Source organism: Eulemur rufifrons, chromosome 16, assembly GCF_041146395.1.
Source record: "Eulemur rufifrons isolate Redbay chromosome 16, OSU_ERuf_1, whole genome shotgun sequence".
NCBI lineage: Eukaryota > Metazoa > Chordata > Mammalia > Primates > Lemuridae > Eulemur > Eulemur rufifrons.
The window spans coordinates 20,613,025-20,634,235 of NC_090998.1; the positions used below are offsets into that span (position 1 = coordinate 20,613,025).

The window sequence follows — 21,211 nt, forward strand, 5'->3', positions numbered from 1 at the left end:
CATTGATGTACTGTGTGCTCATTAGCCACATCCTTCCCAAACACTTTGCTGATACTTCGAGCTGTCTGCACTGCATTGGTTCCACAATGGAACTCTTATTAGAACGTAACACAAATTTTTGACTTATCCATGGTTTCACAAAAATTGCTCTAAAAAAAAGTTTTAAAGATAAACACAAGCCAAAACACGCATTTTAAAGACTGAGAATATACCTTCACAATAAAAATAAAACAAGAAATGTCAAAGTGAAATGTCAGAGATATCAACCGTCAAACTTAGTATTTAAGGAAACCAGACATTTCATACTTAATAACCTAGTATCAACAAATGTCAACCTCACGGAACAGAAATTTCAATTTTTGCAAAAAAACACCCTGCAAACTCAAATGAAAAATAGCTCTGTTTTTCACACTAGCCAAAGATGTTGAACACGCATGGATGCATCTCGAAGCATTATGCTAAATGAAAGCTGCCAAGCACGAGATCCCATTGACATGGAAGGGAGAGTAGACAGCAAAGGGACACAGGGAACTTTCGTAGTGATGGACATGTTCCGTATCTTGGCTACATGACGACCTATTTGTCAAAACTTGAACTGTACACTTAAAATAGATGAATTTTACTGAATATAGATTATACCTAACAGTTTAAAAAACATGTAACGATACATACTAGTCATTAACATGGATTGGGAGGGTTGTGATGGTAAAGAGAAAGCCAGGAAAAAAGTAAAAAATACTACTCTAGTTAAAAAATAGTATATATGATCCCATTTATGCATTTATGAAAAATTCTGTATGTATAAAAAAACTTTGCCAACTATCCAATACTGCAACTTTGCAATCCAATACTTATATCCTTGGCATGTTAAAATTCAGGGGCTGAGCAGGAGATGGAAGCCAGATGCTTATGTTTTATGCAAGAGTGGAGGTGGGGGAAGTAGGACAGTGAGTTTAGCAAATTGGGTAGTTTACCTTTGGAGTAGCAATGAAGGATAGGGATAAGAGGCATGCTTAAATACCGTAACTGGCCTCAGTATTCCCAAGAGTAAGTCCCAGCAGTAAGTCCCTTTCAATCAGTCGTGTTTCTGGGGAAATCTACACATAGTGAACAGCAGTAGCTCTTGGAAAATAGGGTAACATTACCCTTCCTGGACGGAGCCAATCTTGACATGGGATGGTTGTGCTTCACAGGTAGCCCACATGAGCACACAGGCAGCAAGCCTGAGTAGTTACAGCAACTCCAACTTAGAAGTCAGTCCGGGTCTCCTGGTGAGTATACATTTGTTCACACTAAACCACAGATAATGCCATCCAGCTTGTTTTATGCGTTGTTCTAAGTATCAGCAATGATGTATAAACACAGGACCTGGCACAAAACAGGCACTAAATAGTGATAGCCACATTATTATTTCTTTGCCTAGAAAGGACTCTGAAACATGCTATGCAATCACAAAATAGCTGTTGTATAGAGAAATGGCTTGAGTGGAGGATGGATGAATAAAACTATGAACAGTCAATTCCAGTGAACTATTTTTTCTGAATGAGCTCAAATATCACCTGCTTGGGAAGCAATGTCTATTCCAAGCTACATTGACATTTTTCTTACTTCTTATTATGGTTTTAGGGCCAGCCTGCCTGTGCTTGATCTTGGCTCCACTATTTGTTTTTGCCTTTGGGCAACTCACACAAACTCCCTACTCTGCTTCCTCAACTGTAAAATGGTGCTTAACAATAAGACTTCAATAAGAATTAAAAGAGTTAATACAAAAACATATTTATTAGACTTGCTGCACAGAGTATTTGATAAATATTAGTTTTAATTGTTAAAATATCACATGCTACATTGATATAATTTAAACAAATTATTTTCTTGTGTAGCCACTGACTATAATAAGCTCTATGAGAACAAGAATTTATGTGTGCTTTGTTCACTGCCTAAAACTGTGCCCTGCAATCAGGCATTCAATAAATAGTTGCTGAATGAATACCTACCTACCCCTAAACAATGAATGTGCCACAAATTCGAACACACACATATATCTCCAAAATGAAGACCAGGCCCTTGCATATAGTAGGTGTTCCACAGATGTTTGTTGACTGAAGGAAAGAATGGAGATGATCAGACAGAAAGTGATTCAGAAAACTGACAGTACTACATCACAGAGGCAAAAAAAGATTTAGGAATATTCCGGTTTATAAACTTTTTATTTAAAAAATAAAATTATAAACAAAATACAGAAAAATATTGACACCTGTGATAACAAGGAAATGACTCTTAATCTTGAGGGCAGTTTGTTGTCCTGGAAGAACAAAATCATGACTTTTATAAAGAAATTTTATTGTGCAAAGGAGGAATGTAATAGTTAAGGTTCATTTACAATGGGCATTTGGCATTGACAGAAAAAGTATTTCCATGTATACATTCAACATTTTGCAGCATATTTACATTCAAGTTATATCTTCAAATTCTATGCCAAATACAGTCGAACTTACCATCAAAAACACCTAAGATATCATTAAAATTCTTTATTTGGTAGGAGTATAATTTTATTAAAAAATAATTTTATGTTCCTACTAGATCAACTGTGTTTTTACTACTTCAACAAAATTCACTGATATTTTCTTCCAGTTGAAGCCAAGCCTCTTCTAGACAAATTAAATACTAACTCAAATGTGGCCAGTTGTAAAATTGTATTTTTTCCCTCCTTCCTTAGAGATATTAAAACTTTCAATGAAAGGACACTGGCTATGATAAATCACCTCTTTTCGTAGCTAGCATGTATTATGCATACGAGCTGCAGAATTTTAACTTCTTTTCAAATGATGGCTAAAGCATTTTTACCTTTCAGTTGTTACTGAATTCCCCATCAAAATAGCACACATTAAGAAACCCATACACTAATTTTCCAAAAACGTTTCTCCAGTTTCCCCATACATTTCTCAAATCAGATTGCTTACTAATTAACAATTTGTGGGCTTCCTGTTTAGTTTTTCTAAATTAAACTAGGGTAGCTATCCCAGATTCTTGATAATCTTCCCATTTCATCTTTTAAATTATGATTTTATTAAAATCAATATAAATTACAAATAGCTTCCATCTGCTACAGTTCTCTTAGAAATTTATCTTAACTTACCGAATGGTGAAGATTCCAAGGGCCTGTCTCTCTAGAATAGGCAAACAATGTGTCAAATATCAAGATTAGAAAATTCTCATGCCTCCAAGAGACTCCAGACAAATCAAATCTACTCAGTTTTCTTAATTATCGTAAATTAAGTTCAATGTTAAGTCTACACAGGTAATTAACAACAAAACAATGGAGACAGATGATTTTCATTTGGTTGGTTGAGCTCTTTCTTTCTAATTATCTTCAGGTTGTAACTTCTCCTTCAGTACATGATGGCTGGCAGTTGGCAGCAGGCTGCTGGGTTGGTACCACTTCTAAATCAGATTCGCGAACAAAAACCACTGCGTCACCACTTACATTTATAAGACACTGTGCCTATAAGAACAACAAACGACACAGGTTCAGTTACATTCAACAACATGCTCATGCTCTTCTTTACACAAGGGGCAGTGTTGCATAGCCCCAAAAGCACAGGCTTATAAATCATTAGGATAAAGATAAACAACCCAACAAAAAAATGAGAAAAGGGTAAGAGGGCAGTTCACAGGAGAGGAAACTCAAAAAGCCCAGGAACATATGAAAAAATGTTTGAGCCCACTATTTATCACATATACAAATTAAAATGACAATGGGAGATCATTTCATATATATTGGGGGAAAAATGTAAAAGTTGGATATTAGTAAGTGTTGGCAAAGACACGGGACGAGGGCAACACACTTAACACTGCTGGGGGTGCAACCACTTTAGAAAGCAATTTGGAAATATCTCTTAAAGCAGAAAAAGAACACACTCTGTGATCCACCAGTTCCATATTTAATATATATTCCCTAGAGAAATCTTGGACATGTACACAACAAAGATTAACAAGTGACTTTTCACTGCAGCACGTTTGTAACAGCAAAATGCTGGAAACAACCTAAATGTCCATCAAAAGGGAAATGAAAATAAATTGTGGAATATTCATGCCTGCAATACTATATAGAAATAAAAATAAATGATCTAAAGCTCTATCAATATGGATAAATCTCATAGGTACCATGATAAATTAACAAAAACAATTTGCAAAAAGATATACACAATATGAAACCATTTATATAATTATATAAAGTTTAAAAATGTGCAAACTAATCTCAATGGAGGGGAACTTTGGCAGTATCTATGACAATTACAAAGGTACTGCTTTGGCCTAGCAATTCTGGTTTAAGGAATTTTCCCCGTAGATGTACTCACACTTGTGCTAATGGCCTATGTCTCACATTGTTTTTGTGGCACAAACATTCATTAGAAACAACCTCAGTGTTCATCAGTAGGGCACTACACATCATGGAGTGTTACATGATTGTAACAAACAATGAGGATAGTCTTAATGCCCTGAAATGAAACCACTGCCAAGAAAAATTAAGTAAAAGAGCAAGCTAAGCTAAGAAATAGTGTGTACAGTAATGCTATCATTTATACTGAAAAGAGAGATAAAAGAATATATATATATATATATTTGCTTGTATGTATCTAAAAATCTTTTACATACTTTGGAGTGTTACATTTCTAAAAGTTACATTAAAAAACCCTAATAATTTTGGTTGCATGTAGGGAAGCAAAATGATTGGCTGGAATACAGGGAGGACAGACTTTTCCATTTACTCTTTTTGAATTTTGAATCATGTACTACCTATTCAAAAAATACATTAAAAACATTTTAAATACAAAATAAGACTATAATTACTTTACTTATATATTTTGTAAAATATAAAGGCATATATAGGAATGATAACAAAATCAGGATGGTTCACTCTGGGAAGAGAAAACAGGCCCAAAGAGGCTTCAACCGTATCTCTAATATTTTATTTCTTAGGCTGAGTGTTAGGGGTAAGAGTGTTTATTAAGCAATTCTCTATACATTTTTTGTGTATATGCAAGATCTCAAATAAATGTGGAAAAAAGCTAAATGACATAAAGCATGGCACCTGATATGTGTGCCCGTAAGTGGTGATCAGTAATTGACAGTTATTAACTGGGCATAGAGGGAGGGGGCTGGTGGTAGAAAGGCCCACAGCATTTGGAATCAAAGAAATCTAGGGTGTATTGTAGCTCTTCTGTTTATACCCCCGTACCAAGCACTTAAGTTCTTTGAGCCTCAGTTTTTTTCTCCTACAAAATGGAGTTAGTATCAACACATTACAAAGTGCTGGAAACGAAAAAAAGCACAGTTCATGAGGAAAACTAAACAATGCAATCAATATACTCAGAGTACAGGGTATGTGTATGTTAGAATAGGTGGGAGGCAAGAGGTGAGTCTGAAAAGGTAGGTTGACCTTCCACCTGAAAGTGTGGAACACCTTGTATGACATTAAGTTTTATCCTGTAAGAAGTCATTAAAGACTTTTAAACATTTAAAAGATAGTAACAACTTTTACAGTATTTACTATCCACCAGACACTAAGCACATTACATATATTAACTCATGATTTCTCCAATTTTTATCCCAATGCTACAGATGAGGAAACTGAGGCACAGAGGTAAGTTCTGTTTTCAATAAGTTGATTTTGAGGCACTTGTTAAGGTGTTAATTAAGTTAATTAGTGAACAAATCATATAACTCTAATACAAGGGGAAAAAAAACCCAAAATACAAATTTCAATCTCAAATACAAAATAATGAAACAAAAAAGAAACTTTTAAACAGGACTGGAAAAATCCTATTATAGTAAATAAAATTATTACAAAGATGTGTCCAGTTGAACAAGGTTAATTTAAAAATCTAACAGATGCTTTGTCACCAGATTATATAAAATTGTTTACAGCAAATAATCCTGATTAGGATGTTTATCTGGTTTCCATTCTAAATCCATTTTCAAACGACCTCTACTGAGGTAGTTCTCAGCCTCTCCTGGATTTCCTACTTCTCTATTCCTTTCTGGCTCTTTTCTTCTCCATGTCCCCTTTTTAACCACTCTACACAATCTCCTTGGCTCCAAATCATATCAATAAGCAGATCCCAAATCCAGAACTTCAGTCTAGAAATCTCACTAAGCTCTAAATATGCCCTAAAAATTCCTTTCATAGGTTCCCTTACACCTCTAAGTTGCCTTAGTCATTGCTAAAATTTATCACAAAGTTATCCTATACTTCTATCACTATTCTTCTTCAACATCTATTAATGAAGTACAATATACTCTGAATAACAAAAATGTCTATCAAAAAAAGCTGAAAAGGATTTAGTAAATGAAGTATCCTTCTGATGAAATTTATTAAACCTAATGATTCCAAAATACAGCTAAAACTAGCCAGATGTGGTGGCACATGCCAGTAGGCCCAGCTACTTAGGAGGCTGAGGCAGGAGAATCACTTGAGCCCAGGAGTTGGAGTCCAGTCTGGGCAGCACAGCAAGACCCCAACTCTTAAAAATAAATAAATAATGCTAAAACCATTTTGAATTTCCGTAATGTCTTTTCAAACTGCTTATATTTTTATGATAATATCTCACTTTCATTATAAGATAATTTTATCAACGAAAAAACAACAGTAGTAAGAACTTAAATGATCTATCTTCAGTTACAATTATCTGATATAAAGCTGGGAGCAAAATATATACATACACACATCTATTCATTCTTACTCCTGTTCAAATGATGAATTACCAGCCTATATTAGAGCTTCCTAAACTCTGTGTACACCAAGACAGTGATCCCAATCCACACCCCGCCCCAACCCAGGGCAGCCCCTTGGGCCAGAAACCTGGGATTAATTACTGCCAGCCACAGGCAGCTTCTTCCACTTCCCATAGCATGCCATACACACAATAAGATTTTTGATTTGTGCCAACAGGAGCAAGTAGGAAAGTACTGCCTTTATGATATCTCCTATTATTAACATAGTTGTTTACTTTTTTAAGGAAATCTTTAACAATTTTAAGTGAGTTATTGTCTTAATTCAAAACTGATAAGCCGGGTGCGGTCGCTCACGCTTGTAATCCTTGCCCTCTGGGAGGCTGCGGCGGGAGGATTGCTTGAGCTCAGGAGTTCTAGACCAGCCTGAGCAATAGCGAGACTCCGCCTCTACTATAAATAGAAAGAAATTAGCCAAACAACTAAAAATAGAAAAAAATAGCGGGGCATGGTGGCGCATGCCTGTAGTCCCTGCTATCCAGGAGGCTGAGGCAGGAGGATCCCTTGAGCCCAGGAATTTGAGGTTGCTGTGAGCTAGGCTCACACCACGGCACTCTAGCCCGGGCAACAGAGTGAGACTCTGTCTCAAAAAAATAAAAAAATAAAAAATACATTACAAAAAAAAAAAACTGATGAAAGAAATTTATTCTAAAATTTAACCTAACAATATCTCTTTTATCCCCATTGAGAGAATTATATTGCTTATTAGAAACAAACCAACAGTGTGGCCCCATCAGATATACTCTCCAGCAGCAAGGCAGTTAAAAATGGACAGCATCATAGTCCAAACTAAAGGGTGTTGTTAGCTCTCCTCAGTTAGCCATCGTGTATTCCCAACACCCACCAAAAAGATGGTGGAAATAGTAACTCAGGAGAAGAAATCCCAAAAGTGGTTAAGAATAACAGTAGTCCTACCTGCGGTGTGAAAATAGCATCTGAGCTATATATGACCACGGTTATTAATAAATTCATTAAAATATGTTTTAAGCATCTAGAATCAAAGAGCCCTGAAGAGAAATTCTCTTCTGGAGTGGGTTAGGGGTAGGAGGCCATGGATGAAATTCTCAGGTTCCCCCCAGTCAAAGATTTTTAACTGCATCTCACCTGGTTTTTATTTGGATTCTCCATGAAGACGCACTGCTTCATTATGTAGGAGACAACAGCATTCCCTCCTAATGCAGCAACATGAGCTCTCACCATTGCAAACACTTCAGCAATAAAAGCATGGAGAAAACCACTGACTCCTCCTTCCTAAATAATAATGCACAAGAAAATTGTACTATGTATTTATGTAGATAAAAGTGTATACAGAATGTCAAAGAATATATATTAAAACATCCTATATTATTTTAATATAATGATGATAGTTTAAATTTCCTTCATAATGGGGATTTATTGCATGAATGAACAAGCAAAGCTTTACTGAAGTGGTCCCTAGCCCTTTTGGCACCAGGGACTGGTTTCATGGAAGACAGTTTTTCCACAGACTGGGGGGTGGAGGGTGGAGGGTGGGGTGAACGGTGAGCAATGGGGAGCAGCTGTAAATGCAGATGAAGCTCCGCTCACTTGCCGCCGCTCACCTCCTGCTATTCGGCCTGGTTCCTAACAGGCCATGGACCAGTACTGGTCCACAGCCTGGGGGTTGGGGACCACAGCTTTACTGAACATGTCTGGGCGGGGATTTACTATGCCTACTTTACAGGATGATGAAACTGAAGCTCAGAGAATTTTTAAGCTGCCCATGACCAGCTATGATCACACAGCTAATAAGTAAATGGCAGAGCAAGAATTCAAATTGTGCCTCCATTTTCAACATCTCTATCAAATTATGCTCATCACTGTTAAAATAAATTGATGATAAATGTAACAAAACTTCCCTGCTATCCATATATCTCATTCTGAACCATGTTCCAGTCACATTTGCCTTTTTTTCAGTTTCTCAAATGTACAAGCACTTTTCCTGCCTCAGGGTCATCGCCCATGTTGTTCCTGAAGACTCCTTACTCAATTTTCAAACAGGACAGCTCTTACTCAATCCTGTAGGTAAGTAAATTACAACTTACCCAAAACATCAGCGATACTTTCGCTGACTTTCAAATGTAAATTAAGTTCCCCTGTTTTATTCTCTGAGCACTTCTGTCTGATTTCTTTATAGCACTTACTCTCACTAGTAGTTATACCAGTTAAGTATGTACCAGTTACATGATTATTTGTTCAACATCCACCATGCTACAGTTCCACTAGACTGTAAACTCCATCAGGTCAGGAACTGCATCTGTTTTGCACACAACCAAACATTAACACTTAGTTCAACAGATGCACGTAAGTATTTCACACATAATTGTCAGGGAATAAAATCCAGTAGTTCAGGGAACTTTTTCCATGTTCAAAAACAAGCAAAATAGAAATCAAAGGCTAGTCAGTAACTTAAAATGTTTTTCAACCTAAGTCTCTACAAATTCTGTTGGAGGTTAATTATAGTCTAGGAGAAAATTACCAACTTTAAACTGGAAGTTAAAGAAAAAACAAAATGCAGTGTGAGAAAACCATTTAGATTACATCTTTCTGAAATGCCAGAGCATCCTACATGTAGTCTTGTAAAGGTATCTATTTTTGTAATTAAAGAATTAAGAGAATTATTTCATCCTGCCAGCAACTCAATCATAGCGCAAAAGATTTTTTTCTCTTATCAGTTTCCTCCTCCCCCTTAAATCAAGAGATTGTAATGACAGAGTAGCTTCAGAGAGTTAATTTTGAAAATATTAATAGACTATAAGAAAATTACTCATCAGACAATTTGGGGTATCGTGCCATACAGTTAATGGTATAAGTCTCTGTGAAAGAGAAATCTACCATGAAGAAATATTTTGAGGTATGGGAGCTTAAGCAGTAGAGAAAACTTAGGAAATAAAATTTAATGGATTCAAAACAGTGCAATAATTATGTACTGCCAAGAGCAACTGTAAAAGGTTAATTCATAATCTATGCCAGCTTCTCACACTAAACCTTCTTTGTCAAACTGAAATGGCCTTAGAAGTTATATATTTTCATTCTCTATTAAAAGGTTTTTGAGAATATCTTGAGAGTTTATTCTCCATATCAACATAATTAGAATATGATTTAAAAACTAATTTATCTTAAAGGAAACATCCATCTAATTTATTAATCTGTCAGAAGTCATTCATTCATTTATAGAAAATGAATTGGGTTTACTTTGTGCCAGGCACTATGCTGGCTGTAGGACAGTGAGCATGATATTAAAGACAGTATGCAGCCTATTATTTCTAAGAAAGCACAGAAACACTGCTGGTAAAACAATGGGGGAAAAGGCACAATTAATTCATCTTTATAATGAACACACTTAAAAAATATAAACTGCTGCTAAAGTAAAATTTCAAGAGATTATTTGGTTTCATACCTCAGTAATTTAAAAAACTTCGCTATTCACAATACTAATTTGCTCACAGCCCTATTCCATAAGACAAAATATAATTTTGTTTTTTCTTGAGTATAAATTCCTGTGTTGCAAAAGATATGAGCTGAAACTGATTCTGAACTTAATCACATCAAGTAAAATATTACAACTTCTGTTATTTAAAAAACAAATTAAAGTTTAATGATACCCAGTGTGAGATAAGAATTTAATAGCATTCTCATATACTGCTGGAGAGAGTGAAAAATAAGCAGCCTCATTCCTTTTAGAAGAAAGAAACAGCAGAGCTAAATTATATCTAATATCTCCACAGTCATATACCTGAAATGCAGTTCCCTACTATTTCTAAATGTGATTCCTAAAAAATTGCTATTTAAATATATCTCAGGCAAATAACTACTGAGAAAACTAAGTGTTCTTTCAGGACTGTTTTAAGCCTCTAATTAAACATAGATTTTTGTTTTATTTACTATGTGATGAGGACCTAGGATTTCTAACAATAAATAGGTTTAAACCTAACACAACTCTTGTGATAATACTGGCTGTTATATGAAATAAGTCTAATCTAGAATTGATTTGGACAGATTATTAAAATATAAATATACATATGAAAGTTATTTTGGCAAAAAAATAACAATTTGAAACTTGTTTGGTTTTGTTACTAAATCTCCAATCAGAGAAAAAGCAAAAAAACAATGAAATAACTTTTATACTTCTATAAAATTACCTCACGAAGAGAAGTGGTTTCCCGAATAAAAAACATGTTGATTATCCCAAGATATTTAGTTATTTTTGCTCCAGGAATGAAAGAAAGAGGTGTCATCTTAACAACCCCAACTGTGGAATTTGCACAAGGTGGAGCAGAACGATTCCGGAAATTTCCTTCACCCATTGGACTTGCTTTTTCAACTGTCACAGCTAAAATTGGAGAAAGAGAAGAAAACATTAAGAACAGATGCTGGTAACTCGATTATTCCCTAAGGTTTCCAAATAAGTGGTGACAACATTCAGCTGTCTGTGAGGCTAAGCCATGTAATGAAAGAAAAGAAATTATCATGCACCGCATGCAATTAAAAAAGAGAGAGAAAGAAAAATATAAGAGGAAATGCTGGAATGGAATTCGTTTGGAAGAAAAATGGCATTCCTGCAAAAGAAAATGTTGATGCAGTATAGCTACACACACAATGATCGGTTATAAAGTGAAGAAAAAGAAAAAGCGGCAGAGCATTAAAATTATCTGCTGTAAGAACAAATTATTACAAGGAGAGTGTGAAAGTTGTTATATTTCCCAGTATAGTTTTTCCATCTTTTTCAGACAACTTCATCATTGTCAACTTGTAGATAAACCTTATGTTAACTACTTGCAATATATTTCTTTTCCAAACCTTTTTGATTAAAAAAATTCATAATTTAAAAAACTTAACAAATGACCTTGGCTATCTAAGAATTGATTGTTGATAAAGTGACAAATAATAGCTACCACTTAATAAACAACTACCATAAGCCAGACATATCTATACATACATATATATACATATCTCTGATCCTTGCAACAACCAGCAACATAGGTTATTATCATGCCCATTTTGTGCATGAGGAAACTGCATCTTAGAAGAATTAAATAGTTTGCCCAAGGTCACACAGCTATTAAAATGGCACTTCTAGGATTCAAAGCCGGATCTGGCTGGTTCCATATCCTCTGTTATTTCCTCTAAAATGTTGTTCTTTCCCTTTTAATGTACTAAAATATAAACTCTTTCACTCAAATATATTTACCTTAAAATCTACCAAAACACATGGGGTACAGATAAAGAACATCTAAGTAATGATCCTGATTCTGGCAGTAAGATAAAAGTTAACTACTTTCTCTCCAGAAATACTTTATTCATTTAGCCCTCTGGACATCACACTTAGTGAGCTGACAGATGCCACATACTAAATAGTACCTTGGGTCCTGGAAGAATGTCTCTTCAATAAGAGAGCTGTAATTTCCTTTCATCTAGAAGGATATAATATCTATTTATATACTTTTAAGAATACCTTCACAAAAAGTAATATTTTAAAAACACAATTCTATAGTTAAAATTAATAAATCTAAAGGCCTTTCAGTAACGTTTCCTAAACAACCATTAGACCCTGCAGCTTTCACACTCCAATACATGATGGATTGGCAATGTTATTACTGGGCAGTAAGGTCTAGCCTTCACCACTGGGAAATCAGGGATAGGCTTCTCAGATCATCATAATGTGGTAGAAACATCCGCCTACTTGTCTTAATTGATCCACGCCTTATGGTCTGAGCTTTCAGTTTAATGAGCTCTATCCAGCTGCTGCATCTGTCTGCAAAGGAACTGTAATCAACTGACGTTGCTGAAAACACAGACAGAAAACAAAAGAAAAAACAAAGAAAAAATATGGATGACGTCTCTTACTCGTCTTAACACCCCTTCTGATGATGTAATTTAACTGTAACTTAGAAAAAGAATGGTCCTTTTCAAATCAGGTAAGAGATCGTAAAGAGTCAAGCTTTAGACACTGATTTGTCCAAAACCAAGTTCTCAGTTATGTGGCTGAGCGTTTTTTGGTGACGGCACAGTTGTGTGGTCTCTTAGGGAGGGTATAAGTGGGGTCTAACATAAATATCAATGAAAGGACCGCAAACTGTGCTTTAACTAACTTTATTTCCCATTCTTTTAAATTTACAATATTCTAGTTGTTTCTATTTTAGAACTTTAATTTACATTTCAAACTCTGTGAATAATTCCCTTCCCTATTTTTACCCTAAAATAAAAAAATGAGAATCAAATGTTGAAGAATACATTAAAAAAAAAATCACTAACTGACTTATCTGTTGTTAAAGTATCTTCTTTCCACCATTAGTAACAGGAAAACCAAAGGGTCATCTTTGTCAATATTTTGTTTCCGTGTCTGATTTTTGGCAAAAAAATCTGTGATAATATAAAGGTTGGGGCAAGTGTGAGCCTAACAAGTTCCCCTTTTAAAAAGAATAACTTTTACTACTGCTAAGTTAGAAATAAAATGTTAAAGAGGTAAAATTTTATTTCTAGAAACTGGGAAACTATTAAAATGCTAAAAATACTTAAATATTAGTTTAATGTTTTTATAAAAAACACATTCTACCTATAATAAACCCACATTTTGGTGTCTATTCCACTGTCCAGTGCATTTCTCTGATTTCTGTAATTTTATGCATCACCGAACTAGAATTTCACACCTTTGGTGACTATTTGCTTAATTAGACAAACTCACCTCTCTGTGCAGCTGGTATACCTGAGTTAGAACTTGCACTCTCCAGGTGTTCTAATAAGACAATATGAACAACATTAGCTTGGATGCTAAGTACAAGCCAGCATCTCTTCTTTGTTGGTTGTTAATACCTTCTATAAGCCAGAATAGGAGGAAATCTTTATGGCTTCATTATAAAAAGCAAACCAAATAGAAGTATTTAGATTTAAAATGCAATTTCCATTGATAGCTGAATTCATAAATATCATGCCAAGGAAGACTACTTGCTTACTACAACAAAAAAAGAGTTTCAGAAACTTTATAGTCACAAGAAAATATAAACACAGTAACAAACGTTAGTAGGGTGAAAGCAGGATGTGAGAAGACCAGGCAGAGAAAAGTGTCAATGTGCTGGGAAGAATATCTTTAATGAAACATGGAAGGGAAATGTTTGCTGGGGGGTAAGAGCCAGTAAGATTAAAAATTACAGACAAGGTAATGATTGATGCTTCACAGATCAACACAAGCTGCTTCCTAGTCTTAACCCTCCTCCTCACCACCAAATCCTTCATTCAAGGATTTCACTACCAACAGCTCCCTCTAGTGCTATCAAGACTTTATGGAACTAAAAAGTGACTGACCTCCACAGAAACAACAAGGAATAATCCCAAACTAAGATCACTTCTATAACCTGATCAAACCAGCATCCTGAATTTTCCCTGATGTTTTCAGTTTATTACAGATATTTAAGGTATCGTACAAATTTAAGCATCACTATAAAAAACTTCATAATCTACCCACGCTAGCATATTTGAATTTTTATTACAAAGAATTTTATAACTGAAAGAATAGTGTTGCCAATTTAGAAATAACTCAGGAAAACACTCAGAATTATTTAGGTCAGTTTTTTAAAAAATTATAAACTAAGTAAATATATTCATCTCTAATGTGTTGATTTTTTGGTAAGATTCTTAAATTAATAAAAGTTAAGCTTTTCAAAAACATTACTGTACATAATGTTTCTGCTTTATGGGAGCAATAGACACATCTTCCCCAACCCCCTGCCGTTTTTATAAAGCAAGTGACCACTAAGCTAATCCTGGACAGTGTACAATGGTTGACATTCCTGAGAGCTAGTGAATAAATGGGATCACTAGGTGGAGTCCACAAAGAGCCTGTGAGAGTACTATGCTGCAGATGTGCCCTGACCATCACGCCCACAGACTGTACACCTAGATAGGAAGAGTCCTCCTGATTCAGGATCCTGAGGGACTTTGGAAGTCCAGGAAGAGATGGAATCTATAGAAAGAAGACCAGAACAAACCTGATATTCTGAGGCTTTCCAGATTAGGGACAGTTCAGCAAAGAAACAAGACTCAACGCAGAGACTGGAACAGCAATTGGCCTACCCCAGGCTTACATATCCCAAGAGGGTCCCAGGGCTCTCATGTGTCTTGTGCAATATAGATTTTGTGGGTGTGGAATTATAGAAAGTATAGTTGGCATGAAGAATTCTGTGAAATTTCTGAAAATGGAGGGGGAGGGGGAATGGCTAAAAAACTTCTGAAAATCACTAAAATGATGTTTTCTTCTGTAGCCTGATATTATCTGAATAATATGGAATTAATTCCCTAGTAGCAACTGTACATAATTTAATGGCGAATGTACACAGAAAGAGCTTACTTAAACATGTAGTATCTGCTCCCATCTCTAAGCTATACCAAGTGGAAAAATGTGTACAATGATCTATAAAATATTTGTGTTTTTAAAAAAGGGTAAACAGGATATCTTTGCAAAGACAGGCAATAAGCTGTTATTAATAAAAAGTACCTGCCTCTTGGGAAAGGAAATAAAAGGAGAAGAGAGCTTTATTTTAGACTATATGATTTTTGTCATATTTTAAGTTTTCACTATGTGCATTTATTACTTTGCCTCCAAAAAGGAAAAATAGGGAGGAGGGAAAAACAGGGAAGGAAAATGTTTATTTCCTGCCCTCAAATATGAATGCATTTGAATTAAAATCTGAAAACACAAAAGTTTTTGGAGATATTCTTCAGAGACAGGTTGAGAAGGAAGATTTTTGATCACACTGAAGAAAAAGCAGGTTCCTCTTTTAACATACTTGTTATGATCTTAATTTTTCTCTCAGAGAAAAAGGCCCAGGAAGTCCAAAAGGCCATTTGGTCCTGGTAACAGATGTACAACGGCACCTCAAACTGGTTTTAATACCTCATATGTCTAATGACCTCAGACTCTCAGTCCCTCTGCTTCTCCTGACTACGTTTGCCTTGCCAGGTAACAAAGGGGCTTTTCAAAAGAGAAGGCACTGCAGCCTGGCTCACTGACAAACTGGTAATTCTGGTTAAAAAGAAATAAATAAAAGAACATGCAATTTCTAGGCCAGTACTAAATAAAGGACAACAGATTTCATTATTCAAGGGTAGAAATCTCATTAAAAGTCTTCCAGGCTTTATTGAGGAGTTAATGCTCAGCCGTATGTTATTTATATATCAATGTGGAAGGGTTTCAAACAAACACTTCCTATGTTAGATCCCCCTTCTAGCTGCAATGAGTCTCAATGGAGCCACATAGCAGTCCACTTCTCTTACAATTTGCTTTTCCACATAAGAAAGAGTTTATTTTGCTTTTTTTTTTTTTAAAGTTACCATTAAGTGATAACCCTGCTATCCCCAAATAAAAGACCCTAGAAACTTAGCAAAGGAAATAGGACTACAGTTTTATTATTCTCTTAGTGTACCCTAGCAATATTTAACAAGCCCTGTGTCTAGTGGTGTGGGGAGGGAAACTAACCCAGGTTAAAAGCAGTTTAGTGGAAATGAGCATATTGATGACAAAAAGAAGGATTGCTTCTCCCTCAATTATGCATTCTCCAATGCTTCTACAGTTTAAGACTCTTCCATTCTCCTAAATAAATTGTCAAAACCAATACTAAAGGTATTGGTTAGCTGTTGCTATGGTTTGAATGTATGTTCCCTCCAAAACTCATGCTGAAATTTAATTGCCATTGTAACGGTATTAAGAGATGGGACCTTCCAGAGGTTATAAGGCTAAGAGGGTTCCCTCCCCATGGGTGGGATTGATGCCATTATAAAAGGGTGAGTTCAACTCCCCTCTTGCTCTCTTTTTGCCCTTCTGCCATTATGATGACACAGCAAGAACACCCTCGCCAGATACCAGTAACTTGATACTGGATTTCCCAGCCTTCAGAGCTAAAAGCCAATACATTTCTGGTCTGTATAAATACATAGTCTCGGATATTCTGTCATAGCAGCTCAAATGGACTAAGACAGCTGTAATAAAGTTGTATACTGATCACTACCTCTTTTGACTATCTATTTACTTTATATCATTAGAATTTACAGATCATCTTTGCTCTGGATAATTAAAAAATATTTGAGACAGGCCGGGCGCGGTGGCTCACGCCTGTAATCCTAGCACTCTGGGAGGCCGAGGCGGGTGGATTGTTTGAGCTCAGGAGTTCGAGACCAGCCTGAGCAAGAGTGAGACCCTGTCTCTACTAAAAATAGAAAGAAATTATCTTGCCAACTAAAAATATATATAGAAAAATATTAGCCGGGCATGGTGGCGTATGCCTGTAGTCCCAGCTACTCGGAAGGCTGAGGCAGTAGGATTGCTTAAGCCCAGGAGTTTGAGGTTGCGGTGAGCTAGGCTGATGCCACGGCACTCTAGCCCAGGGCAACAGAGTGAGACTCTGTCTCAAAAAAAAAAAAAAAAAAAAAAAAATATTTGAGACAATCTTATCTGGACATCTTTAAAAAATTACTGAAACTGAAAACATTCCTAAGAATTTGGAAAAGATTCTGTGGCAGATTAAAATATAGATTCTCTGGCAAATTAAAATATATGCAATCTGGAGTCTTTAAAATTTATGTTTTATTTTCCTATTTAAACATTCCCAGTTTTAAGTTATTATGATCAAAATTGGGTTTTATGTTCCTTTAGGAATTTCCATCAATCAATAATGCATTGATTAATTATGCCCTATAGATATAAAATCTGCCTTAACGACTGAGTCAGACAAATGTATCTAAACATTCAGTAAATGGTATTCAAACATTGATAGATAGTGAAATTGCCATATTATAGTTATCAATTATTAAGGTATACAGAAAGACAGAAGTAGCCTTAATTTGGATAGTGTTTAAGGGAAAAACTCAACTGCAATGCACAGGTAATACACATACTAGACGACAAGGACAATTAACTTCTCTGTTTGGGTCATTTAAATTCCCAACTAAAGGTATACAACATTAGGTGTACACCTTGTCTTTCTTCTTCAATCCCCTTCTTGCATTTTCCTGCTTCTGTTTCCAGACATCCACTCCTCTTACTCCTATCCTTTATATCTTCTTTTCCAAATAATCCCTCTTTTCTGTCAGTAACCCAATTTAATTTTTCTCTGCTTCTTATTCACTCTTCCTCTGACTCTGGATTTCACTATCCTCAAGCTGCCTTGAGGAAGCTACAGAGATAAAGATTCTTTATCCCTACTTCTCCAGCAATTCTCTTTGCTTCATTCTGTCCCATTTCTTGGATGAGTTTTTCATACATTTCCCTCTATTTAGTTTTGATTTTCCTCATTCTCTTCCCCCTTCAACACCTTTCTCCTTTCAGGACCTGCCATTAATTGCTTGGCCATCCAATAACATGGAGAACTTTAACGGTTTTTAATTGTTGCTACTATTTCGTCATAGTGACAAAATGTACTTTAAGAAAAGTAGAAACAATCCATGCAATGGATTGTTAATAAAGATACTTTCAGTTAGTACAAAGAATTATATATAGTTGTAAGAATTCAAACCATTAGTCAGCAGGAAAAATGAAAGCTAACTTTTATAATTTTTACAAATTTGTATTTCTATTATAATTGCTAGCTTAAAATAATGTTAGGCAAGTCATTAAATTGAAATAGTTAAACTATCTTTTAAAATCAAATTTGGTTTAACAACAACAACAAAAAAGTAACTCTTATAGCCTAAAATAAAAATAAAGATAAAAACTTCTGATGTGAGGCCAAGGCGGGAGAGCTGCTTGAGGTTAGGAGTTTGAGACCAGCCTGGGCAAGTGTGAGATTTTGTCTCTATAAAAAAATAGAAAAATTAAACGGGCATGGTGGCACATGCCTGTAGTCCCAGCTACTTGGGAGGCTGAGGCAGGAGGATTGCTTATGTCCAGGGGTTGAGGCTGCAGTGAGCTATGATGACGCCACTGCACTCTAGCCAGGGTAACAAGGTGAGACCCTGTCTTCAAAAAAAAAAAAAAAACTTCTGATGTGGACTGGAGTATAATATTGGCAGGTATAAGCTAACTTATATTCTTTTATATTGAAATCCAGATTTTAACCAATGCTTGCCACATTAGTCAGCAGGCAATGTAATGACAAGTGTAGTCCTGCCAGCCTACAGCTTATGCCATTGATCATGAGGAAATTACCCCTAGTACAAAGCAAAACGAAAGCAGGAAACAAAGTGAGTATACAAAAAAAAATTCTACATAACAGTTTCATTCAAAAGTACATAAAAAACTAAAATTAACCTAATCAAACCTTTTTAAAGCTTTAGACTATCAGTATTTTAATAAAAACTATTATCCTACTGTAGATATATAAAGTATTTGAAATATATTTAAAGTAGTATATGATTCACACATACTTGTCTAACTTCTTAAGTCCTACAATATGGTAATTAATATCTCTAGATTTAGGCCTTTAGATATTCAGGCCCTTAGATGTTTATCTAAAGTAATGTTAACCTTTTATAAAAATTATATGCATAAATTCTTGGGATAAACTGCAGTCTATGAGAAAAATCTTACTGGTTTTTTTACTTTTCATCCAAACTCCCCATTTTTACTATTAATATATTCTTTTTCTTTCTGTACATATCATTTTTAAAGTCTCTTGAAAATCATTTCAGAAAAAAACTGAGGTGTGGATATCAATAATGAAGAAAAAAACTTATGAAAGCGGTATAAAAAATTTGCTGTAGTCATCTTCTTTCTCATAATGCAGCCTTATATATGAACATATATAATTTATGTTGATGCCATATCATCTATGTTCCCCTAGTCATCAAAGAATTTTGATGGCCTTCACATGATAATATCCTTTAAGAAATTATTTAAGCTCAGCACCTTTTAATATTTCAAATCAGAAAAATCAAGACAACTAACACAAGGTAACAACAAATCAACCATTGATTTGAGACATATATCAAACTATTTTGTTACCTTGAAAAACAAAACCAAAACCAAATATAATAAACGATGGAAAGAAAAAATTGAACATGGATGGACAATTCAGGCCCAGGCTTACTCTACACAGTGAATTAAGATACATGTAATTGGAGCATCATTTCTTCACGTGACATTCACCCATTTTCAATAACACAAAAAGATAATGAAAGGTTTATCTACAAGTGAAAAGATGGAAGTATTAATAAACACACTATGCTTAGCTCTTAAAACTACTCTCCCTGTCAACGTAAAACCAAATAAAAAATTTTAACACATCATCCTATGTGTGTTAAGAACATGAAATATAAAATAAAATTCAAAGTTATTAAAATTAAACACTATCACTTAGCTAACCACTTAAATTATAAAAACTATATATTTATTTATCAATATTAGTAGTTGACTTTTAAGCCTCTTGCTGCATATAAGAAAGCAGACACGTCTTTTAAGCATTTATTCCTAACACATCTTACCTTTCTCTCTTCTGCCTATTTCCTCTAATTTGCTATGCTTACATTTTTCCAGACATTTCTATCCTCTATTCCAAGCCTTCTGTCATGTTAAAACATTAATTTATTCCATTCATATTACTATTACAAAACTCTATTACTATATTCTTCAGGCCTTTTCAAAATCCATCTTACCCTCAAATTTTCCAAAATATTTTGAGATAACTTTTAAAAATATATTTAACTCATGTCCTCCTGAAAAGACTTGAGGAAGCAAAGACAATAAATAAGCATGCAACATAAACCACAATTTACAAAACCACAGAACTATTTACAAAAAGGTACATATATACTTTTAACTGTTGACTGATGATTTTAAAATGTAATATTCAAGGAAAAGCACATCATTTTTGCAGTTAAGCACTTACTGTAAAACGTTTTACGTATATTATTGTTAGATGTGATGATACTGATAATTATGATGATGATGACAATGATAAAGGTGGCATGATTTGATTTAGTGGTCTTCAAACCTTTTGAAACCCTTTCTTCAAGTAAAACCATATATAGAAGACCAATAGGTAAGAACATACTGAATTGAAGCTGATCTGGTTTAGAAGTAGGGGATCCAGAAAGCTACCCTCTCACTACCCACCCCTCTCTGCTCCCTCCCCTCCTGCCTCCTGGAAGGCCATGAAGCACCTATCATAAACCCCTACAGTCTGGAGGAGCAGAATTTGAAAATTATTGGTTTAACTGATTAGAAGTTACTTGGAAACATTTAATTTACATTAATTACAGAAGGTCAGTGTGACCTCAGGCACTAATTTAGCTTTTGATTTACTTTTCTAATAATATGAATATGTTAATAATTGAAGACCCATAAATTATGGGAAACCCAAAGAATCACAGAATTTTAGAGGCCTGTGGGAATCTTAACCCTTTCATATTTTATATGTGAGGAACTGAGGCTTAAAGAGGTTAAGGCATTGGCCCAAGTTCTCACTTATCAGTA

General features: G+C 35.0%; 1 protein-coding gene across 18 annotated transcripts in view; it reads right to left on the reverse strand.

The window, feature by feature from the left end:
- Nucleotides 1-2,194: 2,194 nt before the first annotated feature.
- C2CD5 (C2 calcium dependent domain containing 5) overlaps nt 2,195-21,211 on the reverse strand; it is a 95,733-nt gene continuing 76,716 nt past the window's right edge. For 6 of the 18 annotated variants that reach the window (XM_069490691.1, XM_069490687.1, XM_069490694.1 and 3 more), the window contains 5 exons: nt 13,496-13,546; nt 12,494-12,595; nt 10,953-11,143; nt 7,897-8,043; nt 2,195-3,502 (listed from right to left, as the gene is read on the reverse strand). In XM_069490691.1, coding sequence (XP_069346792.1) covers nt 3,371-3,502; nt 7,897-8,043; nt 10,953-11,143; nt 12,494-12,595; nt 13,496-13,546 — 623 coding nt within the window. In that variant the 3' untranslated portion in view covers nt 2,195-3,370. The remainder of the gene's footprint in view (nt 3,503-7,896; nt 8,044-10,952; nt 11,144-12,493; nt 12,596-13,495; nt 13,547-21,211) is intronic. The other 12 variants (XM_069490695.1, XM_069490697.1, XM_069490689.1 and 9 more) reach the window with 5 other exon arrangements.